A 27,673-nucleotide genomic window follows, 5' to 3' on the forward strand; every position below is an offset into this window, starting at 1 on the left:
ACTCAGCAGTCTAATGTGGATCTGTCTTAACCTGAATTGTATGTGTATGGTATTATTCTTTTCAAGATACCATATTAATCTGCTCATTGATCAACTTTTCTAAGATTGTATACAGACAGCTTGTTAAAGCTTTGTATGTCAGATATCTGTTGTGGTAGCATTTACCTGGTTTTGAAGGTTAAAAATATTGCATGATTTTATGTTTCAGGGAAAGATATTTTCAATAAAAAAATTGTGTTTTAATTCATTTTATTGTAAATGGTTGTTTTTGTGGTTCCTCATCCCTTGGAGATGAAGCTTAATTTGTAGTTTTCAGCTCTTTGTTACATCTCTGGAAATTTGGAAAGCATACTTTAGCAAACAAACATTTCTTCTAAGGTGCGTACTGTATCTAAAGGTTCAGATACTGTTTCTTCTCCTTTATAGAAATGGAGATGGAAAATTTTGATACAGTAATTTCCCTTTATTTTGAAAATTTTATTCCAGATTGTTATTCTCTTTACTGTTGCTCTCTGAGTGTGTCTCTTCATTGTTGTTATCAGAATGTTATTCTCTTCATTTTCAAAGCAAACTGGATCCATGAAGTTTTTTATTCTGTAGTTGATATATCTCGCTTTCTGTCTGACCCTTGTGTAAAAATAAAAAATAAGATAATTTGTTATAGTATGAATGAGAGCTATAATGCTCAATACATTCTACTTCGATATCAATCTTTGTAAAAGAATAAGAGAAGTTTACCTCAATATGATACGTAGAACACTTCCATATGATACTCTCCAGAAATTAAAATGAAAAAATTAAAAAATTGAAAATCTTACATTACAGTAAGAAATAATTAAAAATCAATTTGAACACAATTAAAAATTAATTTAATGAAAAAATTTGCAAAGCGATTTTCCTTCCTTCCAGTAAATTTTTTTGTTAAATTAATTTTTTACTTAATTTTTAATTGTGTTCAATTGAGTTTTAATTATCTCTTACTGTAATATAAGATTTTCGATTTTTTAATTGTTTTCGTCTTAATTTCTGGAGAGTATCATATGGAAGTGTTTTACATATCATATTGAGGTAAACTTCTCTTATTTTTTTACAAAAAAAAATGGTAATTTTTTATGGAGAACCCCCCCCCCCCCAAAAAATTCTGTTCCTTTCTCTATTGTGTCCTTTTATTGCTATGGTACTAATGCATTACGTATCCCACCAGTATTTTGGGTGGAGTGGAAAATGTACGAAAGTTTTGGGAATAATTTTTTCTACTGCACGTTGCAGTTTCTCTATAGCATGTTAGTGCTCTGTCTATTGTTTCATAATTAACTCTTTAGGTTTGATATAGCGACTATTCTGTATTTATCTGTTTGCCTTTTTGATTTTCCATTGAGGGATCTTCTGGGGTTTCAGGTGGGGTGCAATCGAATTAATCAAGGTAGTTATCACTAGGAAGTGATCACTGCTTAGTAGGCTTTCATTGACTTTCTGTGTAAAAATGGGGAGTAGAGATGGAGTACATGGTTAGGTCTGTTGCTGTGGAAGTAGATGTCGTATACTTCCACAGCAATAGATTTGATAGATGTGCGGTTCTAGTAGTCTTTTGCAGAATTTTCCCATTTGTTTCTGTTTCCTTATAGCAAGTTGTTTCTGTTTAGATTGAGCAAAAGGTAAAAGGTTGATAACCATGATACAAGACTTTCCAGAGCTCTGGAGGATAAAATCTAATCCTGATGGTGTGTGTGTGTATATATAAAAGTGAGAAAAAAAAATTGAGGGAGGTAGAGAGTGATAGAAGGTGATAGAAGTGATAGAAGGTAACAAAAAAAATGTATAAGAAATAAATAATTACAAAATTGACAAAATAAGGATGTTGACACCCGAGAGGCCGGTTTTGTAAGTTGTGTGGCAACATCCTTATTTTGTCAATTTTGTAATTATTTAACTCTTATTATACTTATTTTTTTTACTTTATTGTTCATGCTTTGCATGAGTTTAGCATTTTCTGTCTTTGACTGCATTAGACTACCTCTTTCATCCATTTTTCTGCATTATCCATTTTTCTTCATTGTTTCCACTTTCTTATTATTCTATTCAGTATATATATAGGCCATCTGTGACAAGTAACCATATTGCTAGCTGCAATGCCATCATCTCTAAGGTTCTACTAAATATTCACTGTATGAGTCAACCCTTAGCCTCAAAAATTCATGATTAGTTATATATTCACTGTATAAGTTTACTTCCTTTTCGCATTAGCAGTGACAAATGATGTAAGAAAGCAAGCTTATACAGTCTCCGCAAAAAAAAAAAAAAAAAAAAACACCCACCATCTCAGATATGCCAGACAAGCTGTACTTGCTACATGGGAGTCTAAAACGCTGATGGAACTGATATTTGGGTGACACTCAAGTCAAGTGGACCCAATTTCGGCGAAGTCCGGACGGTCTGTGACAGCCAAATCCTCTGCTTGCACCTTCACGATGTTGGGACTGTTAGTAATCCTGGGTATAACCTCCATGCACAAGTACATGGTGGGTGACCTCCCAAGTGTGAACCAACGTAAGCAGGGGTAAGTGTGGCGCCCACACCACAAGGAGGAATGCCGCCCCTCTATGTTACCAGGCAGTACTAGGTGGTAGATGACTCTCATCAACCGGTGCAATACCACCACTTTGCTTATTGGAGACTTGAAGTGGTGGAACCCATGTTTAGTCTCTAGAGCTAAGTTCCGGTCAACCCTTCTCTATCTCTTCCATCATGAGTATGATTGATGACTTTTGAGGTTATGATGAACATCATGGCGAGATCCAATATTCCTTATATTTTGAGGGTACAGCTCTAAAATGGTGTTCGCAAGCCGGCCACTAGTTAGTACACTGGACCGAACCTATTGGTAACTCTCTAGGAGGTTTATGGATCAGCTAGTGTATAATCTTGCTACCTCTACTCTGCCAGATAATGACTGGAGTGAGTCTGAGTAGTGTATATGCAGAGAGCATTGTCGAGGCCACGTTATGTCAAGGATCTGGGTATATTCTTACCATGTGTATGCCATATTCAAAAATTTCATTACTTCATACAGCATGTCCCACACACTTTTTCTCACTATTGAATACACCATGAATTGTCAAACTAATAGAGCAAGCTTATCTGCGAAAAGATCTAAACCTCCCAAACACTTCCTAATTCATTTCACAAATATACGTGGTCTCAATTCTAATCTCAACGATGTCCATTTCCACTTGCAGTCTGTCAAACCCCATGTACTTTTTCTGATAGAATCTCAGTTATTGGTCGATTGAACTACTGCTCATCTCAGATGCCCAAATTATTCACTGTATGATTTCTTTTGCCTCAAAGGTGGTGCTTGTGCATATGTCCATTCTGATATTCCCTGTCAGAGACTTAGCAATTTGGAATCTCCTCTCTTTGACTTTCTCTGGCTTAAAATCTCTCTACCTCATTGTGTCAAATTCATCTTTTGTCTCTACCATTCTCCCAACTCCACTAATCACTTGGAGCTCTTTGACTTTCTCTCTTTGCAACTTGACTTTCTCCAGTCCAACTTTCCTAACAGTGAGGTAATTTTCCTTGGTGATTTTAATGTTCACAACTCCAACTGGTTTCCGTTTTCTAGTCACACCAGATAACCATGATACCTTATATACCATATGTTGCCTTAGCCTGTTCAAGAGAAGAATGTTGCTTATTGTAATTGGCTTGTTTCTAATTCTTCAGTTTCATTTTCTGCGTACACAAAAGGTCGCAACAATTGTAAAGCAGTTATTAATCAGTCCAAACTAGAATTTGAACAGGCTAAGAGTAGAAAACTTGCTTCTTGCTCTAATGGTAGTCGAGCATTCTGGTCTCTTGCCAAAGCTATTGGCAGCAACTTTTGTCCATCTCTGCTCCCACCTCTGTCCAAACCAGATGGTTCTGTTGTCACTTCAGCCAAGGATAATGCTGACCTGCTAGCAACCCATTTTTCTTCCAACTCATGTATTAATGATCTTGGTAAAACACCTCCCACCATTCCCAACAGGCTCCTTTCAATGCCACACTTCCCACCATTCCCAACACGTTCCAGTCAATGCCTCCTGTGGTCTTCCGTCAAAAGGATTTTGAGGAATCTTGATGCTAAGAAAGCCTCCAGGTCCCGATGGTATTTCTCCACTTGTTCTCAAAACCTGTGCTCCTGAACTTACTCCTATTCTTTGCCGCTTTTTTCACTTTCTTATTCCAAAGGTCTTTTTCCTTCTGCTTGGAAATTTGCTCATATCCAGCCAGTTCCTAAAAAGGGTGACAAAGCCCTCCCATCCAATTATCGTCCCATTGCAATTACTTCTACTCTTTCTAAAGTAATGGAGAAATCAATTGACCACCAACTCTTAAACTACCTAGAAACCTTCCGTCTGATCAACAATCATCAATAAGCTTCCATCTTATCGTTTGCCAACTGGTTTTTATAATTTTTTAGTTTTAAAGTTTTTTATTTTATGAGGATGTCTTTGTTTGTGCTAGGTGCAGAAAGTGTCTAGAAATTAGGCATCAACTCAGCATTCTACTGGGCATCTATGAGAGCTTGAGGTGTAAGGCAGATGCCCTCAAATAAATTAATATGAGGGGCCCCTCAAGCTCTCAGTTGCCCAACTCAATGCCAGAGCTCACTCCTGGGCACGCAACACAGCGGCAATCTCCAAGGCACAATGCACTGGTCCCAAAGGAACTAGTTATTGTTGGTGACTCTATTGTCAGGGAGACGGGGAATATATTGTGTAAAAAGAATAGTGTAAAAAGAAAAAGGGTATGTCTGCCAGGGGCAAAAGTTGATGATATTGAAAAGCATATATCATCTTTTAAGGGCACAAAAGGTGATATTGTTGTACACGTTGGCCCCAATGCCATTAAGAGTAGGAGATCTGCAGATTTACTTAACAAGTACAGGTCAATGTTGCAAAAAAGTCGTGAGTCGGGGTTAAATTTGAAAGTGTCTGCAATTCTGCTGAGACAATAGGAGGGAGTACATGATGAGAGCCTTGTCAATCAATTCAGACCTGGAGGGAATGTGCAAGGCTCAAGGGGTAGAATTTTTTTCAGCCTGGTCTGTACTTGTTAACAGGAGAGACTGCTTCTACAGGGATGGGATACACTTAAATAGAAAGGGTGCAAGAATATTTGCTGATGCTATCGAGGCAGTGTTAGGTGGGTTGGAAAACTGCTAACTTGGGGGGATACAAGGACTAGTAGTTTAACAGTAGCCGCAGGCAGAGGTGAAGGTGATTCTTGCACAACTTCTATTAGAATAAGTAGGGACCTGGAGTGAGGGGTGCTAGGGGTTTCAGGGACTGATGACAGTCATTGTGAAACAAGTGGGTATATGGGATGTGTCAGGGTAACTAGGAATAGGAATAGGTGCACGTATGCTTGCATATATTCCAGTGCTAGAAGTAAAGTAAATAAATTTGATGAATTTGAAGTGTTGGTCAAGACATCAAAACCAGATATTGTTGGGTTATCAGATATGTGGTGTCACACTGATATTAGGAATGCAGAATTGGAATTTGGGGAGTAAAATGTGTACAGAAAGGATAAACAGGATAGGAAGGGAGGAGGTGTCATGCTGTTAATTAAGAAAAACATAAAATCAAAAGAAGTGCATCCAGTTGACATAGATGAACGGTGCACTGTTGAGTCAGTTTGGTGTGACATAAGTACTGCGAAAGCAAAAATAAGAGTAGGAGCGTGTTATAGGCCTAATGACTCAAATGAGTGCAATGAACAGTTGTAGTGGGCTAGTAAATCAGAATGTCTTATAATGGGGGATTTTAACTTCCCAGATATTGACTGGAACTTGTGGGTTGGTCACTCACACACTAGTAAGACTTTTGTAGATTTATTGGATGATTGTTTTCTGCAGCCGCATGTTCGAGAGGCAAACAGAGAGGATAATACTCTTGATCTGGTTATCAGCAGTTATCATTTGTGTATTAAGAATTTGCAGATAAAGGAACCACTAGGTGGCAGTGATCACAGTGTACTGATATGGGATTTTCTTAAAGATATAATTACCATCAAGGGTAAAGGAAAGGGTTTTTGCTTCCGTAAAGGTGAGTACAGTGGGATCAACTGACGATGTTACCAACAGTAAATTCTAAGTGGGAAGCATTCAAGGAATTAATCGTGGAAGCTACTAAAAGTTTTATACCTATTAAGAAATATTGTTCAAGGTTTAGGCCTAAATGGTTATCAAATGAACTAATGAGACTCGTGACAGAGAAGAAAAATGCATGGGATGCATATAAATTATCGAGTGACTCAGAAGCCTATGGTAGATATGAGCTAGTCTCTAATCAGGTCACAAAATTAAGCAGGCGAAGGCAGTTTACGAGAAATCTTTGGCAAAGGATGCTAAGAAAAACAACAAGGATTTCTTTACTTAAGTAAACTCTAAAAGGAAGGGGATGAATCTGATTGGTCCACTTAATATCAACGGTTTGACTGTTGATGATCCTGCTCAGATAGCAAACAAACTGAATGAGTATTTTGCATCTACATTCACACATGAGGAGTTAAGGTTTGAAAATGGCAGAAGGTTATCAAATTGTAGTAGGGTGCTTAATGATTTTGTAATAACTGAGAGCAAAGTGGAGGAGAAATTGTTGAAGTTAAACATAAGAAATGCACCTGGGGTGGATGGGATCTATCCAGTTATATTAAAGGAGGCGGCAAAGCAACTAAGCAAACCCTTAGCCATAATTATGAGAGCATCCTTGGACTCAGGGGAGGTCCCCACAGACTGGTGATGTGCAAATGTATCCCCAATTCACAAAGGGGGGGGGGGATCGAAGGGTCACACGAGTAATTACAAACCAGTTAGTTTAACTTCTGTTCAGGGTAAAATAATGGAGTCACTGTTTAAAGATGCATTGCAGGATCATCTAGACAAGACTGCAGCAATAATTCAGACAGCATGGGTTTGTTAAGGGAAAGTTTTGTCTGACAAATTTGATAGGATATTATGATGTGGTTACAAAGGAACTGGATGCAAAAAATAATTTTGATATCATATATTTGTATTTCAGGAAAGCTTTTGACACTGTTGCGCATGGAATACTATTGTACAAATTAGAGCAGAATGGTATTAAGAGTAAGTTGCTACGATGGATAAAAGGTTGGTTGAGTGGGAGAAGACAGAGGGTGGTAATCAATGGGTGCTGCTCTTCGTGAACTAATGTTATTAGTGGAGTCCCTCAGGATTCGGTGTTGGGTCCATTGTTATTTTGTGTATTTATCAATGATATTGATGAAGGTATATCAGGCTTAGTGTCGAAGTTTGCAGATAATACAAAGGTTGGCAAGGTTGTTAATAACAGTAATGGCAGTGTGCTACTGCAACAGGATCTAGATAATTTGGGCAGATGGGCTAAGAAGTGGCAACTGAAGTTTAACCTTGACAAATGCAAAGTACTGCATATGGGTAGAAGTAACCCGAGAGAAATGTACCAACTGTGTGGTACTACACTAAAGGTGGTAGAAAATGAAAAAGACCTGGTAGTAATTGTGCAGTCAGATATGAAGTTTTCTGAGCAATGCAGACAGGCTGCCAGGGCAGGTCATGGGATTTTATCAATGATATATAGGAATTTTGCTAGCAAGGAAAAGAAGGTGATTGTCCCTCTGTATAAGGCAATGGTCAGGCCACACCTTGAGTACTGCGTACGGGTCTGGAGGCGTCATTTTAGGAAGGATGTAGATTTGCTTGATAGTGTACAGAGAAGGGCAACAAGATTGGTGAGCGGAATGAAGGGATCCTCTTACCAAGAGAGGCTTAAGTTCTGCAAATTGCAGTAGCTGGAGACTAGGCACCTGTGCAGTGATCTGATTGAGGTGTATAAGGCCTTGAATGGGTTGAGCATGCTGAATTCTGATGGGATCCTTCCACTTGTTCTGATTACGAACCTAAGGGGGTATAAATTCAAATTAAGAAAAGACAGATATAGAATAGATGTGCAGAAATTTGCCTTTAGCCAGCGGGTGGTTAATTGCTGGAACAAACTTCCATCTGTCGTCACGCTTCTTGATTAGACCGCGGTTCGAGCCCATGACCACCAAATACGGAGGATGCGGAAAGGTCAGGGAATGACCACCGCATATCCCTGGAGCAATATGGCCTTAGTTGCTAATTGCTCCTAAAAACCAAATAACAAACAACAACAAACAAATCATCTGTCGTTGTGGAAGTTGATAGGTTAAATAAATTTGAGGAACTGGACAGGCATTTGGAGGGAATGGTGTGATTTTTTTATTTTTTTTGGCTGATGCTGCATAAGCACATCACTTGCTTTCTTGCATCACATGCCACTACTACTACCACTATTGGTTATCCAGTTTTCTCTCTGATCGCTCACTGAGGGTGATGGTAGATGGCTCTCTGTCTTCTAACTTCTCCACTAATGCCGGTGTTCCCCAAGGTTCAGTTCTTTCCCCCACTCTTTTCCTCTTGTATATTAATGACCTTCTTCAATTGACGGGAAATCCTATCCATAGTTTTGTCGATGATAGCACATTGCATTCCACTTTCCATTTTGAGAAACGTTGCCCTGCTCAATCAGCTTCAACTTCTTGAAAATCTGTTACCAATTCCTTAAATGCTGATCTTCAGGTAATTCTCCAGTTGGACAAGGAAAACTTAGTTGATTTCAACCCTTGTAAAACTCAGTCTTGTCTTATATCTCGCAAAAAGGATTCTTCTGCTCCTATGCTTATATTTAGTGACACTCCAATTTCTAGGAAAAATGATATATCTCTTTTGGGGATTACCCTGACTTCTAATCTCTCTTGGCACAAGCACATTATAAATATTGCTTCCTCTACATCTAAAAAACTTGGTTTTCTCTTTTGCTCTCAGCATTACTTTTCTTCCAAACAGCTGCTCACTCTGAATAAATCGCAAATCTGCCCTACCATGGAATATTGTTCCCACATCTGGGGTGGTGCCCCCAAAACCTCTCTCAGGCTTCTTGATTCCATTCAGAAGAGGGCAGTTAGGTTAATTAATGATTCATCTCCAACAGTCTCTCTCCACTTGCTGTCTCAGATGTACTGTTTCTGCTGCATGCCTCTTCTACAGATACTTCCATGGGCACTGTTCTTCTGCATTGGCTTCTATAATTCCCACTCTCTCTTTCAAAACAGTCCAAACTCATGCAGCCACCATCCAACATCCGTTTACTGTCGAACTTCAAACTCACAGAACCAACTTTTCATATTTCTTGTTTATTCATTCAACTGCCGTTTCCCTTCATACGTATTTACTGAAAATTACAGTCTACAGAAGTTCAAGTCCAGTGTCAACAAATATCTTCTTTCGTCTTCTCAATCTCCAACCCAAGCATGGTACTAAGTATTATAGGTTCTAATACTTCTCGTGTTTGGGGTTTTACATAAAAAAAAAAAAAAAAAAACCACAGGCATAAGTGACGATGTGACATTGTTCATTGAAGTTGTGTGTATGTTGGAGGATTTGATTATGTTAAGTGCACTGCCTGTTTGGTACTGTCCTGCTAATTTGTTTCTCTGTAAACAATGCCTTATATGGATTTTTGAAAACTCTATGTAAACCCCAAAAACGTAACGTCCAACCTACTCCACGAACTATTTTCATCTAACAAAGAAGATTGAGGCCCCGGGTGCCAAGCGAATTCGAGGTCAAAAGCATTCAAAGTGCGATTATATAGCGATCTTTCTCAGCAATAAAAGTTCATTTTAAGTTATTGTTCTCTATTAGCAGTTCATTTATAATTCAGTTCTACACTTGGAAAGTTACAAGTAAGAACAGAAAGGAAATTCACCTTTCTTTTTCATTACATATATTACTTTTTTTACTAACCATCTAACTTATCTTACTGCTTGACCTTCTTGTGGCACTGCTCCTGCTTCTTCGTGGCGGGGCCAGTAACCTGGGGGAAAAGTTATCCTCCAGGGCTAAAAGGAGTAACCATGGACATAAACAACTATCCACCTCTAGAGCCTTTACACTCAAGGCCAGAAGTGTAGTGCAACGAGATGTCAAACTTCCTGGTGATACTCTCTCTCCAACCAGCCTGTCGGAAAGTTATTACCATTTGTTGTCCAAAAGATATTTGGAATCTATTGCTGGAACACCAAAAATGGTTAAACAACTGCAATCCGGAGACCTTCTGATTGAAACAGCTACCTCAAAACATTCAGAGTGGTTGCTCAAAACAACAACATTTGCTGGGCTGCCAGTATCTATCACTCCCCACAATATGTTAAATTCATCCAAAGGTGTCATCACCGAGTGAGACCTGATTACAGTATCTGAAGAGGAATTAGTGCAGGAACTGAGGAATCAAAAGGTAATTAGTGCAAAATATATAATGACCAAAAAAGATGGAAATCTTGTTCCAACTCGATCCATAAATTTAACTTTCAGCACCCCAGATTTGCCATACTCAGTAAAAGCTAGCTATTTAAACTGCCGAATTCAGCCTTATATCCCTAATCCCATTCATTGTTTTAATTCCCAAAAATATGGACACTCCCAACAAGCATGTAGAGGTGATGCCATTTGTCCTATTTGTGGTTCCGAGGAGCATACACAAGCAGTCTGTTCAGCCTCAAGTGCCGTTTGCCCCAACTGCAAAGAAAGTCACCCAGCCTTTTCCAAATCTTGTGAAATGTGGAAAACAGGAAAGAAAATCCAAAAATATAAAATAGAGCACAAAGTCACATACCCTGAGACAGGTTATGTTGACCATGCCCAGTCATTCATATGAATCTCGTGCTCAAAGTTTTCATTCAACAGCAGCTCAAACAAATGTATCAGTACCTCCCAGCACATCTCTAGCTAACTGGGTTAAAAGTACATTATCAAACTCTAGTAAAGACACACATCAAACAAGAACCAGTGAAGCGACCAATACTCCAATCAGCAGCCCAAATGATAGTCGGACCGTCCTGCATGACAAAGAAAAATTAAAAACTACTAAAGGTAACAAAAACCTGAATCATCCACCAATAGTATAGAAGTAGATGTACATTCAGATCATAAGGAACCCATACTAAAACTTCATGCAAATGACACTATGGATACCAGACACCTCACCTTTCCAAAAAAAAACTGAAAAAAATGCTCCTCAAACAAAAAACCGTCAGATGAATCATCCTCAGCTAAATCTAAATGAACCACAGCATCTTACAATAGAATTACAGAGGCTTTCGTTGAAACACTGACGATATTCAATACCTAATTAACCGATATTCTCCAGTTGCCCTTTGTTTACAGGAAACTTACCTAAACTCACATATTTCTCCTTCAATAAAGAACTATTGCCTTTATCAAAGAGGTTGAAACACAACTAATGCTGCCCATGGTGGTGTGGCAATCCTAGTAAATTCAAAGATCCCAGCTAAACATATTCCACTTCAAACTGAATTAGAAGCTGTTGCTGTTCATATAACTTTCCATATTACCATAACACTTGTCTCAGTCTACTTACCGCCAAACCATACTTACTTTTTAAAAGATCTTGGAGATCTCATCATACAGATACCTCCACCTCTCTGTATATTATGGGATTTTAATGGCACCACCCCTTATGGGGTGATCCTAAATTAGATAGACGGGGTCGACTGATTGAAAGCTCTCTGGAAGTCCAAAACCTCATCATACTGAATACTGGTGCACCCATGCACGTACAGCTCCCAACTGGACATACCTCAGCAATAGATCTCTCAATTTGTTCTCCAATACTGGTCCTGACCATAGAGTGGTACATTATAAATGATCCCATGGGCAGTGACCATTCCCAATCATATGCAAATTTTCGATAGCACAGACTCCTTCAAATCAACCATGCAATAAATGGAAATTTGTCTATGCAAACTAGGCAAATCTGTCTTGATGAGGAAACAATCCATCTCCATCCTATTGATAATGTGACAGATTACATCACGGCGCATCTCCTAAAAGTGGCAAAAGACTCAATACCATTATCAAGTCCCTCGAGCTGAAAGCATTATAATTACTGGTGGAATAAAGACTGCACAAAAGCAAAGAAATAAAAAAATAAAGCTTGGAATTTATTTCGGCAAATTCCAACCACAGCAAATCTTATCAATTTTAAGAAATTAAGGGCAAAATCAGATTTCATACGAAAGCAAGCCAAAAGAATCCTCGACCCGTTTTGCATCAAGCATCAACAGAAACACTGATCCCAAAATAATATGGAAAAAAATTAGACAGCTTTCTGGTAAGTTTCCTACCATACCTTCTCCAATACTCTCCTGGAATGGGCAAGATATATCTAATCCCCTAGATATAGCTAATGCTTTGGGTAACACTTTTTGCTGAAATCTCAGCAGCTTCAGCTTTTTGCCACTCTTTTTGCTCTTAGAATAGATTCTATCACTAAACAGATTCCAAGTACAGTAGAGACTTGCCTTTATGCAGATGACCTTTCCATCTCCTGCCATTCCCAAAATATGAGATCTATTGAATGACAACTTCAGATATCACTTAATAAAATATAGCAATGGACCAGCCTTAACGGCTATCGATTCTCACTGCACAAAACAGTAGCTATCCATTTTTGTAGACAATGCAAGCTTCATCCGAACCCTGAACTTTATATCTATAATATCTCCATCCAGTCACTAATAACATTAGATATCTAGGATTAATCTTCGATAAAAAATTAAATTTCTTAGATCATATTAAAATGGTACGTATTTCCTATCCGAAAAAGCTAAACATACCCAGAGCTTTATATGCTCAAACGTGGGGTGCAGATTGTACCTCCCTGCTATGGTTATACAAGGCATTAATCAGATCTCGTCTTGATTATGGCGCTCCTGTCTATGATTCTGCTAGAATGAGTGCATTACACTGGCTTGATCTAATTCAACACATTGTTTTGAGGATTGCACTTGGCGCATTCAGAACATTGCCAGCACACAGCCTCTACATTGATGCTCATGAGCCCCCATTAATATTAAGAAGGAAAACACTGTTACTGAAGTATGCTGTCAAGATAAAAAGTTGTGCCTCGCATCCCATTCAGCCATACCTATTTAATCCACCATTAGAAATCCTCTACAGAAATAAACCTAGCATAGTAAAACCAGCTGGTCTTCGCCTTTTTGAACTGATGCAGGTTTGGAATGTTTCCACCCATTCCGTACAACAGGTAGTAACCTGCACTCAACCACCATGGGTTCCTTCTCCTATTCCGACCTGTGACACTTACCTCTGTCAATGGGGAAAGAATATTTTGCAAACATCAAATGTTAGACAACTTCATTTTCCAATTTATACAGATGGCTCTAAATCTAATTCAAAAGTTGGAGCAGCTGCAGTATTTCTGAATACCACTATTTCAGAATCCTTTCCATCTGAATTCAGTATATTCTCAGCTGAATTATATGCAGTTAAACTAGCTTTAGAAAATCTTTGTTCTGACTGGTCTTTAAAATCTGTTATTTACACTGATTCCCTCAGCTCAATCATGGAATTATGTAATCCCTCAGACAAGGTTCATCTTGTTCTTGATGAAATTGGAGACTTATTACTGCAAATTGAAGTACAGCATCAATTGGTCACTTCTGTTGGATTCTGGCACATTCTGATATTTTGGCCAATGAACTAGCCGATAAAGCTGCAAAAAATCCAACGACCTTAGATTTAACAAATATCCCTGCTTCAGAATCAGACTATGCACCAATTCTAAATGCTGCATTCCTATCAAAATGGACAGAACTATGGCACTCTCAAACTAATAATAAATTCTTTCAATTTAAACATTATCCGAAAATTTGGCGCTCCAGTGTCCATATATCAAGATGAGAAGTAGTAGTCCTTTCACAGGCAAGAATAAGTCATACCCATCTGACCCACCTTCATTTACTCACAGGAAATGATCCACCACTATGTTCACATTGTTCTTTAAATCTGACTGTTAAACATATTCTCATTGACTTCCCCTACCATAAACAAAACGGAACTTCAATCCTGCTGTCACTGGTTAATCTTCACAAACCATTAATACTAGAGAATTTGATTGGTGACAAAGCAAATCTTTCCGAATTTTTCAATTCAAGAAAACTATAGTTTTTAATCTTTTTTGATTACAGATTTTTCTGACTGTACAAAAATATCTGATTTCTTTATATAATGAATGAATAGGCACATTATAGCCAAAGCAGCTTATGCATCATTAAACCCCCACAACTACAACAAAGAAGATTAACAAATTTTTTGGTTTTAAAAGGTGAGCAAACAATGTGTATTTTTGAGAAATATATATGCAATAATTTGTAAATATATTGGTATTAATTCATGTTTTTCTGACATTTAAGCAATTCCTTTTTTTTTTATTTTATTTATTTATTTATTTATTTTTTTTTTTTTTTTTTGATTTTTTTATGTCATTTGAGACATTGAATTGAGCCTGAAATCCTAGACATCAGCTCTGTTAAGTTTGGGCAAAGTTTGAAGCCTAAGCTTAAGGTTTGCATATCTAAATTAAGATTTCAAACTTGATCTAATCAAAGTTTGATTAAATATTTAAATTGATCAAATATTTAAAAATTTTAAATTAATTATTTAATAATAAATTTAAAATTAAAATTTTAAATATTTACATTCATCAAATTTCTTTTACTAATTTGCTTAATCTTATTTTTTATTTACAAATTAGGAATTATCTCTCTGGAATGGACATGGGATTAAGCGATTATGATGGCCGTACTGCTTTACATTTAGCAGCTGCAGAAGGCCATTTGGAATGTGTCGAATTTCTTCTTAAAGTCTGCGGAGTAGATCACAGACCACAGGATCGGTAAAGTCCAAACATTTAACTAGCATTACTGTCACTTAAATTTAATACGTTAAGAATGTTATTACCATCAACTGCATTTAATAAACAAGTTGGTGATAGCAACATCATTAACTTGTTTAGGAATAGCATAAAAGTCCTGTGGGGACAAAATTTAAACCAATGCCATTTTAGATGTAATACTTCTTAGCTGTCGACTAAATACTTAACCAGCAACTTGCATTACCTTAAAAAATGTGGATAAAAATATAGTAATTAAAACATAAGGTAATCATGTGGCATAGTTAAAGCTTCAAAAATGGCCAAAAATAGATGGCTATGCTATTCATATTACCTACGAGGACTGTTCAATAAAGAATGATCATAATTTTTCATGAACAACCATGCTGCTTCCTATTTCTAGCTGAGCTGCAGAATTTAAGACTAAACCAAGCTGCATCACATAGCAACTGTGTAGTTGGCTCAAGCACACACAGTGCTCGAGTGCTTTGGCTGTCAGTCAAATATATACCTGTTGAGTTTTGCGTGCATAACAATGGATGTGATTTGAGATTAAGCTGCTCTCAAATTTTGTTCCATCTCAAAAAACTTCAGCTAAAGTGTATGAAATATTCAAAAAGGGGACTTATGAGGAATCTGCACTTCCATATAGCACAGCTCACAGGTGATTTAGAACATTTAAAGATGGATACAAAAATCAGCACTCCTGGAGCTCCAATCACTGCTGTCACCACAAAAATCATAAATGCTAATCGTGAGAGAAGATTGTCATATAACAGTAAGGCAACTGGCAGAGCTAGTAGCAGTGGTGGTGGCAAATCATGCAAGAAAGCAAGCTTATATAGCATCAACCAAAAAAAAAAAAAAAACCCTGTTCACCTATACTCTCCAAGAATTTGTCTAGTTTTCCCTTGAATTTATTCAACGCATCCACTTCCACTAAAACAGATGGAAGTCTGTTCCAACAATCAACCACCTACTGGCTGAAGGCAAATTTCCACACATCTATCCTGCAACCATCCTTCCTCAACTTCAATTTGCACCCCCCATCTCTCAGCAAGTAGAATACCACTGACATTCAGCTTATTCAATCCATTCAAAGCTTTAAACACCTCAATCACATCTCCCCGCAGGTGCCTAGTCTTGAGACGCTGCAATTTGCAGAATTGAAGCCTTTCTTGGTAAGCGCACCCCTTTTTTCTACCTCACCAATCTCATTGCCCTTCTCTGAACTCGTTCCACCAACTCTACATCCTTACTAAAGTGAGGCCTCTAGACCTGTATACAGCACTCAAGATGTGGCCTAACTATGGCCTTATACAAGGGAATTATTATTATTAGCCATATGGTGCAAGGAAGTCTGAGGCTTATGCTGCACCAGCCAAAAAAAAAAAAAAAAAAAAAAAAAATTCCCTGCGTTACCCTGAGAGAGAGAGGGAGAAAAATAAAAGCGAATCACTAAGAAAGCAGCAAGAAAGAGAAAAATGATGATATCCAGCTCAGGACCCTGGGTTTGCCAAGCCCATGCTCACCAGATGTGAGCCCCTGGGGTAAATAATCACCTCCATATCTCTGCTAGCAAAGTTTCTGTATATAATTGGCAAAACTCCATGAGCTGCACAGGCAGTCTGTCTGCACTGCTCAAGAACTTTGTATCAGAATGCACAATTACCCTCAGATCCTTTTCATTTTCTGTTACCCTGAGTGTAGTACCACAGAGTTGATATGTTGCTCTGATATTACTGCTACCCATGTGCAATACCTTGCATTTGTCAATGCTAAACTTCAATGGCTATTTCTCACCCCATATGCCTAATTTTTTCTAGATCTTGTTGCAGTAGCATACCTTCATTGCTGTCATGAACCACCCTGCCAACCTTTTTATCATTTGCAAAATTTAGATATTAAGCCATCATCAATATCATTAATAAATATAGAAAACAACAGTGGGCCCAGCACCAAACTGTGTGAAACTCTACTAAATAACATTAGCCCACAAAGAGAAGTGCCCATTAATAACCACTGTCTTCTTCCACTTAACCATCCTTTATCCATAGCAGTAACTTGCCTTATTGCAATGTTGTGCCAGTTTGCACAGCAGTCTTTTATGTGCAACAGTATCAAAAGCCTTCCCGAAATCCAAGTATATGATGACAAAATAAATTTTTGCATCCAGTTCCTTGGTTACTGGTTAGACAAGACACCCCTTGACAAATCCATGCTGTGATTTCAGTATAATTGCAAGCAAGTAATGCAAATGGTCTTGCATTACTCTAACCAGTGATTCCATTATTTTTCCTGGAACAGACGTTACGCTAACAGATCTATAATTACTCATGTTGCCTTTTGATCCCCTCTTTATGATTTGGGGATATATTCGCAAATCTCTAATCCATAAGGACTGCCCATGAATCCAAGGATGCTCTCATAATTATGGTTAGAGGTTTGCTTACCTCCTTTACTGCCTCTCCTAATATAATTGGATAGATTCCATTCACCCCAGGTGCCTTTTTTATGTCCATCCTCAACAATTTTTCCTCCAGTTATCACAAAGTCATTTAAATCTTCGTTAGAGTTTGATAAACTTCTGGCATCCCCTATCCTAAAGAATTCCTCATGTGTGAATGGAGATACAAAATACCTATACAATTTGTCCGCAACCAGAGCAGGTCATCAACAGTTAACCCATTGACATCAAGTGGCCCAATGTGATTCAACTCTTGCTTCTACTATTAATATAAGCAAAGAAGTCTTTGCTGATTTTCTTTGCATTCTTTGCTATAGATTTCTCATAATCTGCCTTAGCTTGACTAACCTCCTTTGTGACTTTATTACAGACTAATTTATGTATACCATTGGCTTCTGTATCATCTTGTAATTTATATGCATCCCATGCACTTTTCTTCTCTGCTATGCATCTCAATAGTTCATCTGACATCCATTTAGTTCTAAGCCTTGAACAGTATTTCTTTGCTGGTGTGAAAAGCTTAGTAGCTTCTTTGATCACTTCCCATTTAGAATTTTCCATTGGTAACATAATCAGTTTGTCCCATTGCACACAATTTAAAAACTGTGTGAGACTTCTGTACTCACCCTTACGAAAGCAAAAGCCCTTTCCTTTACCTTTGACAGTAGGTTGTCTTTAATTAAATTCCACATTAGTACACTGTTATTGCTGCCACCCAGTGGGTCTTTTACCTGCAGATTCTTAATGTGTGAAGAATCACTGCTCATAACCAGATCAAGCATATTGCTTCCTCTCGTTGCCTCCCTAACATGCTGCTGCTGCTGTAAAAAGCAGTCATCCAAGAAATCCACAAAATCTTTCTAGTGTGTGTGACCAACCCACAAATTAAAGTGAACATCTGGAAAGTTAAAATTCCTCATTATGGAGCGTTCTTATTTGCTGGCCCACTCTATTTCCCTGTGTAGCCGTTTAGTATACTCATTACAGCCATTAGGCCTGTAACACACTCCTACTCTCAATTTTGTTTTTTCATTGCTTGGATCACACCAAACTGACTCAACATTGCCCTCGTCACCCGTGTCAACTGGATGCACTGCCTTAGATTTAATATTCTTCTTAACTAAGAGCATAATCTCTCCACATCTCTCCTATCTGTCCTTCCTATATACATTATACTCCTCATATTCAAATACAGCATCACTTATGTCTAAGTGACACCATGTCTCCTCTATTCCTACAATGTCTACATTTGTTGATTTAATCATTACTTCAAATTCATCAAACTTATTTACACTGCTCCTAGCATTAGTGTACATGTAAATATACATTAATGTGTTCTAGCTCTTAGTTACCCTAACACAGTTCATGTATTCATTTGTTCTATGATGACCATAGCAGGGCCTGAAATCTCAGACACTTTACTTTCCAGGCCGTTGCACGTACCAATAGTAGCAATGTAAGAATCACTTTCACCTCTGCCTGTGGCTCTAGTTAAACTATTTCTGTGTCCCCACCCCCAAGCTAGCAGTTTTTCGACCCACTTATCACTGCCTCGATAGCATTGGCAAATATGCTTGCACCCCTTCTATTCAAGTGTATCCCTTCCATGTAAAAAAGTCTCCTGTTAACAAGCACAGACCATGCTGAGAAAAATTCTTCCCATGAGCCTTGCACATTCTCTCCAAGGCCAAATTGATTGACAAGGCTTTCAACATATACTCCCTCCTATTGTGGGTGTGCAGAATTGCAGATACTTTCAAATTCAATTCTGACTTGCGACCTTTTGCCAACATTGCCCTGTACTTATTTAAGTAAGTCCTCAGATCTCCTACTCTTGATATCATTAATGCCAATATGTACAACAATATCACCTTTTGTGCTCTTAAAAGATGTCTGCTCTACAATGTCATCTGCTTTTGCCCCTGGCAGACATATCCTGATCCTATTCCACCTATCCTTCTTGTACAACACATTTTCCATTTCCCTGACAATAGTGTCACTGACAATAACTGACTCCTGTAGGATCAGCACAATTCTGCCTTGAAGATTGCCACTGTTTTGTCTGATGCACAAGAGTGAGCTCTGGCATTTGAGTCAGGCAGTTGGGAGCTTGATTGACTCCCTATTTTAATTCCTTTGAGGGCATCAGTCCTACTCGTCAAACTCTCATATACACCCATCAGAATGCTGAGTTGACACCTAATTTCTTCACACTCTGATGTTGAAAATATCAGTAGGAAGCATGCACAGTATTCTCCATGATTATATAACACATTTATATACACACTGGATTCCGAGACTACTCACACCTGAGCAACAGCTAGTTTGCATGGAGGTTTGTCATGTGCTGCAGTGGATGGTTACTGAAGATGGTGAGGTTTGGTACAAGGTGAGATGTGTCTTCATCATTTCAACCCATAGAGTAAGGAACTAAGCTGTGTTTGGAAGTTTATATTATTGTCAACACCAAAAAAAAGAGCAAAAGTTTTGGCTTCTGCAGGAAAGGTTATGGTCATCTCTTTTTTTTTTACATTAAAGGAATGGTTTACCATCATGTTGTGCCACATCATACACTGTTACAGGACTTTACTGCAAGCTTTGCAGAATCATATTTGTTGCAAACTACCACACCTGCACTCGGGTGGGTAGATGTTCCATCACAACAATGCGAGACCTCACATTGCTCATACTGTCATTGAGTACTTAGTCAGCATTAACATGAGATGTGTTCCTCATTCACCCTACAAACCTGACCATTGCACCCTTCAATTTTTTTATTTTTTTTATTTCCAAAGTTAAATAAGGAGCTGCTAGAAGAACATTTCCAATCATCAGAAGAAGTTATAAAGACGTTATAAAGTGCATTTCATCAAACGGAGACTACTTTGAAAGGATCATCAAAATATTTATATAGGATCATTAAATAAAGGATTATCAAAATGATGCAGCATCCACCCATGTGCATTTGTGGTAGTTTGCAACAAATATGATCCTGCAAAGTGTGCCATATATTTCTACAGTAAGGTCCTGCAGTAAGATAATAAAGGTATATTGTGAAAGAAAATTATGATCATCCTGTTTCCCCTAGCACATTCAGATACTAAATGGAACCTCATCACAGAGTAGGTAGGGAGATAGATAAATCTTTGATTCCCTGTAGTAAGTTACCAGTATTTAACCTTTGACTAGATATATTTTTATAGTCGCATCAATGGTCACGTTGGTGTACAGAATTCGTCACTGAGGTTTTGGGATAAGTGGCAAGAAATAATTGAAAGTGAGAAACTAAGCTTTAAAAAATTATTCTTAATTATGACATATATCGGAGATATATCTTTAGAAATGATAGTCTTGTCATAAAAAATATATATATTTTTTTAATATTTTTTTTTATATATTTTTCCTAATTACCTTATGGCAGTTCTCACTTGCTTCCTGACCATCAGCTGATGGCTCTATGGAATATTAACTATTATTTATTAAGCCTAACTTTTTATTCCAAAATTGAGCCTTAAAGAATTTTTTATGGCTGTACTTCTCCAATTAAAAAAATATTTAGTGATGCAAATGGGGGCTTTTTGCCATACTTGGGAATACTAAAATTTTCAAATTTCAAAAATTTGCACAAAATTCACTGAAGTTTTTTCTGAATTTATTGGCTGATGCTGTATGACTAACATGTCCAGTTAATACAAAATAAACATTGGACTCTGATACTTCATCATGGGGTGACTTCAGAGATAGAGGTAATGTGTTACTAGTAAAAATGTCAGATGTGCATACTTCAATTTACTCAATATGCTCTACATCAGTGTTTCTCAACTCTTGGTCCATGAAAAGCTTTTGCCAGTCTATGAAACTCTTATTGTTTTGCTGTATTTTTAAGAAGATAGCATAGTACTATTAGAGTTACTCTTTGAGTATTTAAAATTAACCTTCAACTGGATATGTTTTTAAAGTCACAGAAGCAGATGCACTGTTGTACAGAATTCACCACTCAATGTTTGGGTTAAATGGCAAGAAAATAATTGAAAATAAGAAAATTTAAAAATATTATTCTTGATTTTGACACTATATTGGATGATAATAATATCAAAATTATATGCTCTTAGAAAGTTTACAAAAATTTAGTAGTTTTAAAATACAAATGTATTGTGGTTTTCAGCCTGGTTTTAATATTTGCAGTATAGGTTGGCTATAAATCCATTAATTTGGCTATATAGCAGGCCCCTTTTGCCCACAGGAACTTGGACAAGTCATTACTGTATCTTCCCCTTCTCATTGGGTGTCTACACACTGCATTTATGATCAAGTACAGCAGGCCCCGTTATAACGCGGTTCACTTTACGCTGATTCGCTATAACGCTGTTCTTATATTATAACCCGTATCTGACTATAACGCTATTACAGATCACTATAACGCTCTTTTACAGATTGCATTTTTGGCATATTTAACAAAGTCGTTTCATTTGATGGAGTCGATAGCTTGAAAATGAATAGCAAAACAGCATTAAAACGTTTCCCACGCTCAATGAAATTTTCTCGCACGCTAATTTAATTGCAGTACAGTGACTTGTTACGTAGTTCCGAGATCAACATTTTAAAAAATGATCAAGTATATTGCTTGTAATATTTGTGTTATATGCATTTATCCGAAGTCTAGTCATCACTCAGTACCGTATTAGACATCTTGCGAAACGGACAGTTTACTTGAACATTGTATCATAACTATTATTTATGATACAATGTTCACTCAGTACCGTATTAGACATTGTGCGAAACGGACAGTTTACTTGAACACTGTATCATAATTAATGCAACCAACGCAGTTACATTTTTGAAGAGTTAATAATGGCCAATAAGAATGAAAAAGCAACATCTAAGAGCAGTAATAAGACTATAAATGTAAGAAAAAGACAGAATTTGAAAATTAAATTAGACATTTTGAAGTGAATCAATTCCAGTCAAAGACAAGCGGATGTGTGCCATAATTTAGGACTTGCAAGTTTAACTGTAAGAACAATTATAAAAAAAAATAAAGAATTAATTTTAGCAGTGAAAAAAATTGCTAGTTGCTTGCCTGTTCCACTGCAAGCAACTAGGGCTAGGCCGGCTATTAGGATTGAAATGGAAAGACTTAACTAATTTTATTGAAGATAATATCCAATGCAGAATTCAGTTAAGTTAAATATTATTAAAAGAAAAAAAACAAAAAAGAGAGAGAGAGAGAGAGAGAGAGAGATTAGCCAATATGATGATCTGAAGAAAACTCACCTAAAAAAAAAAAAAAAAAATGTGGAACCATTTAAAACTAGTATGGGCTGGTTGAATAGATTTAAAATCCAGGGAGAAGCTGCAAGTGCAGAAGGAGCCGAAACTTTCAAAAAAGAACTTGTTAAAATTATTGAAGAGGGATATTATGTGTTATAGTTCTCAACAAGTTTTTAACTTAGATGAAGCAGGACTTTTGTGGAAACGAATGCCTAAAAGAAGTTTCATATTGAAAGAAGAAAAAAACATGCCAGGTTTCAAAGTGATGAAGGATCGGTTGACTTTATTGTTGGGTGGTAAGGCTGCGGGGGATTTAAAATTAATACCCCTTTTAGTTTATTTGGAAGAGGGCCAAAGTTCAACCCAAAATCGACACATTTTTCATGATTCAATTCATCAATTAAATTAAATTGAATCAATTTAGATCAATTAAATTCATGATTTTAATTGGAATTTTAAATTTAATTTTGATACGTAAGTAGTTACCACATAATTATATACGTATGTAATGCAGAATATTTTATATGTACAAATATTTGAATATTAAATATTTTGACCGACATTTGTTCATCTTTTCACTACCGTTTATTATTGATTAGGAAATATCCTACAGCATCGACCGGAACTCACAAATACATATGGGAATGCGGTGCTCGCTTAGCGCATATTCACTTAGTGCTCTGTTTTTACAGAACAAATTATCAGTGTTAAGCGGGGGTCACCTGTATACTGTTGTAAAATTCACTGTATATTCACTTTTTATCTCCATCATATGTCATTAGCATTAGCAAAGGCACATGATGCAAGAAAGCAAGCTTTTATAGAAATCAGCCAAACCCCCCCCCCTTATTTCACCCATCCACTTGATCCAAATGTTTGTCAAGTTCTGCCTTGAATCTATTTAAACTATCAACTTCTACAACGACAGATGGAAGTTTGTTCCACCAATCAACCACACGCTGGCTAAAGGCAAACTTCCACACATCTATCCTACAACCGTCTTTCCTCAATTTGAATTTATGCCCTCTCAAGCAATTATTCTGAGCAAGAGGAAGAATCCCATCCGCATTGAGCATGCTCAAACCATTCCAGGCTTTATACACCTCAACCAGATCACCTCGCAGGTGCCTAGTCTCCAGACACTGTAATTTACAAACTTAAGCCTTTCTTCGTAAGAGCAACCCTTTGTTCCATTCACTAATCTTGTTGCCCAACAGCTCTACATACTTCTTAAAATGAGGCCTCCAGACCTGTATGCAGTACTCAAGGTGTGGCCTGACCATTGCCTTATACAAGGAGATAATCACTTCCTTATCCCTGCTAAAAAATTCTTGTTTATCATTGACAATTATCCCCAGGTCCCTTTCATTCTCTACCACTGTCAGTGTGGTACCACACAGTTGATACATTACTCTGGGATTACTGCTTCCCATATGTAGTACTTTACATATGTCAATTTTAAACTTCATTTGCCACCTCTCAGCCCATCTGCTCAACTTTTCTAGATCCTGTATCAGATGTGTATTGCCATTAGTGCCATTAACAACCCTGCATATCGTATGCAAACTTGGACATTAAGCCTGATATACCATCATCAACATCATTTATAAATACAGAAAACAACAATGGACCCAATACTGAACCATGAGGGACTCCACTAATAACATTAGTCCACAAAGAGCAGTGTCCATTAATTACCACTCTCTGTCTTCTCCCACTCAACCATCCCTTTATCCATAGCAGCAATTTGACTCCAATGCCACACTGCTCCAATTTGTACAGCAGTCTTCCATGTGCAACAGTATCAAAGGCTTTTCTAAGATCCAAATATATGATATCAAAGTTATTCTTTGCATCCAGTTCCTTTGTGACTACCTCATAGTATCCAATCAAATTATTCAGACAAGACTTCCCCTTAACAAACCCATGCTGTGTCCGAACTATAACTGAAATCTTGTCTAGATGATCCTGCAATGCTTCTTTAACCAGTGTCTCCATTAATTTCCCTATAACAGAAGTTAAACTAACAGGTCTGTAGTTACCTCCCTTCAATCCTCCTTTATGGATTGGGGTCACATTTGCACTTCTCCAGTCCATGGGTACCTCCCCTGAGTCTGGGGAAACTCTCAGAATTATGGCTAAGAGATTGCTTACTTCCTTTGCCGTCTCCTTTAATATAACTGGATAGATTCCATCCACCCCAGGTGCCTTTCTTGTGTTTATCTTCAACAATTTCTCCTCCACTTTACTCTCAGTTATTACAAGATTATTTAGCTTACTGCCAGAGTTGAATACACCTCTAGCATTTCCCTCCCTGAATAACTCCTCATGTGTGAATGTCGATGCAAAATATTCATTTAGTTTGTTAGCTACCTGAGCAGGATCATCAACATTTGAACCATCGATATCAAGTGGACCAATCTGATTCATCCCCTTCTAGAGTTTTCATAAGTAAAGAACTCTTTGCTGTTTTTCTTTGCATCCTTTACCAAAGATTTCTCGTAATCTTCCTTCGCTTGCCTAATCTTCTTTGTAACTTGGTTACAGACCAGCTTATATCTATCATAGGCTTCTGTGTCACATGTTATTTTATATGTATCCCATGCATTTTTCTTCTCTGTGACATATCTAATTAGTTCATCTGTCTGACATCCATTTGGGCCTAAATGTTGAACAATATTTCTTAGTTGGTATGAAAAGCCTAGTAGCTTTCAAAATTAATTCTTTGAATGCTTCCCATTTTGAATTTGCTGTTGGTAACATCATCAGTTGGTTCCACCATATAGAATTTAAATACTGTCTCAGACAACCTTAGTTACCTTTACGAAAGCAAAAACCCTTCCCTTTGCCCTTGATGGTAGTTACCTCTTTGAGTAAATCCCACTTCAGCACACTGTGATCACTGCCACCTAGTGCTTCCTTTATCTGCAGATTCTTGATGCATGAAGAATCGCTATTGATAATCAGATCAAGAGTATTACTCCCTCTAGTTGCTTCCTGAACATACTGCTGTAGAAAACAATCATCCAATAAATCCACAAAAGCCTTGCTAGTGTGTGAGTGACCAACCCACAAATTCCAGTCAATATCCGGGAGATTAAAATCCCGCATTATAAGACACTAATTGACTGGCCCACTATTTCTCTTCTCAATTGCTCATTATACTCATCAGATTCATTAGGCCTATAACACACACCTACTCTCATTTTTCCTTTCCCAGTGCTTATGTCACACCAAACAGACTCAACATTGCATTGTCCACCCACATCAATTGGATGCACTTCCTTAGATTTTGTGTTTATTTACTAACAGCATAACCCCTCCTCCCTTCCTGTCCTGTCTATCCTTTCTGTACACATTGTACTCCCCAAATTCCAGTTCTGCACTGCTTATGTCTGTGTGACACCATGTTTCTGATATCCCAACAATATCTGTCTTTGATGTCTTGACTAGCACTTCAAGCTCATCGAATTTATTAACTATACTCCTAGCATTGGTGTATGTGCAAGTATACATGCACCTGTTTCTACTCTTAGTTACCCTAACACAGCCCATGTATTTACTTGTTCCACTATGACTCCCAACTGTCCTGGAAATTCTCATTGCCTTGCTTTCCAGGCTGCTGCTCAATTGCATTTCATTAGAAGTAGTGCAAGAACCAGTTTTACCTGTGCCAGTGGCTACTGTTAATCTTAGTCCATGTATCCCCCCCCCCAAAATCCAAAATCCCCAATATAGTTTTTTACAGGCCTGTATGCCACGTATTTGCTTACTGGCCATGGTTCAATAAAGGCAAAACTAACAACCTTTGGCCTAGAAGAGGACTGAACATGCTCCTGTGGAGGAAATGAGGACTGGGATCACCTCATGCACGAGTGCCCCCCCCCCCTCTATGATGACCTCCGCTGCCAGCTTATCACAAAGCTGACTTATATACCAAAAGGCAAAGAAAACCACCTACTGGATACTGAGGAAGAGTATCAAGCTCTCACCAACTATGCACAGCAGCTTTTCTTGAGGAGAAGACAACTAATCGCAGCAACGTGATAACCCTCTACTAAATGAACCCAGGGACCCTGATGGTACTGGAACAAGGCAACTAAACTTGACCAGCATTACCATTATTGGTGTGAACTACCATACATTCTCCAAAGATGTCACCCACCAAAGATAACTACCAAATAACTACCTTTGAATAGAGACAACCCACAAATTAAGACAATCTAAGAAAGACAAAAGGTTCGTATACTTCTGGACTTGACTCTCACGGATGTGACCAATAAGACAATCTCCTAAATAAAGACTGACAACGCCATCGAAGTGCCATTAGATGTCAACTGCTTTTCTTGGCCAACTAGCATTCTGAACAGGGTACCCAGGTTCACTTTAATACCTAGGTATTAAAGTGAACTTGGTTCACTTTAATTCCCCCTCCCCTGCTGGGAGAGGGAGGAGATGGATTTCTGTCTCCTCCCCCTCCCTGCCACCCCCCTTTTTTCTCCTGGTTGGGCCAGTCCCCACTGACCTTTTGGGGTTGCCTTCCCTATCATCCCCACATTTCTATCTGTCCCCCCTTCCTCAGTCTTCACCCCTACTCTAACTAAATATGCATTTTATTTATTTTTTTTTTATTATTATTTTTTATTATTTAATTTTTTTATTTTTTTTATTTTTTTTTATTTATTTTTTATTTTTTTTATTATTTATTTATATTTTTTTATTTTTTTTTATTATTTATTTATATATTTTTTTTTATTATTTATTTATATATTTTTTTTTATTATTTATTTATATATTTTTTTTTATTATTTATTTATATATTTTTTATTTTTTTTTATTTTTTTTTATTTTTTTTCATTATTTATTTATATTTTTTTTATTTTTTTTTATTATTTATTTATATATTTTTTATTTTTTTTATTTATTTTATTTTTTTTTTTTAGGCCCTTGCCACTGAAATCTTAGGAAATTAGGTGGCAGGGCCTGCCAGAGTACTTACTTCTAATGCGATCCCTCTGTGTCTGACCTGCCTCCTCGGGGCTAAGTGTGGGCAACGGAGGGTCCCACGAGGGGCCCAACGGCTAAAAGG

The 27,673-nt window shown here is 37.5% G+C and overlaps 1 protein-coding gene across 1 annotated transcript in view; it reads left to right on the forward strand.

Annotated features, from left to right (window-relative positions):
* Nucleotides 1-27,673, forward strand: part of GLS (glutaminase) — a 207,017-nt gene that overhangs the window by 173,854 nt on the left and 5,490 nt on the right. The window contains exon 14 of the mRNA XM_090388434.1: nucleotides 14,709-14,849. Coding sequence (XP_090244560.1) covers nucleotides 14,709-14,849 — 141 coding nt within the window. The remainder of the gene's footprint in view (nucleotides 1-14,708; nucleotides 14,850-27,673) is intronic.

This window comes from Mastigoproctus giganteus, chromosome 14, assembly GCF_048544385.1.
Source record: "Mastigoproctus giganteus isolate SK-2022 chromosome 14, ASM4854438v1, whole genome shotgun sequence".
Lineage (NCBI taxonomy): Eukaryota > Metazoa > Arthropoda > Arachnida > Uropygi > Thelyphonidae > Mastigoproctus > Mastigoproctus giganteus.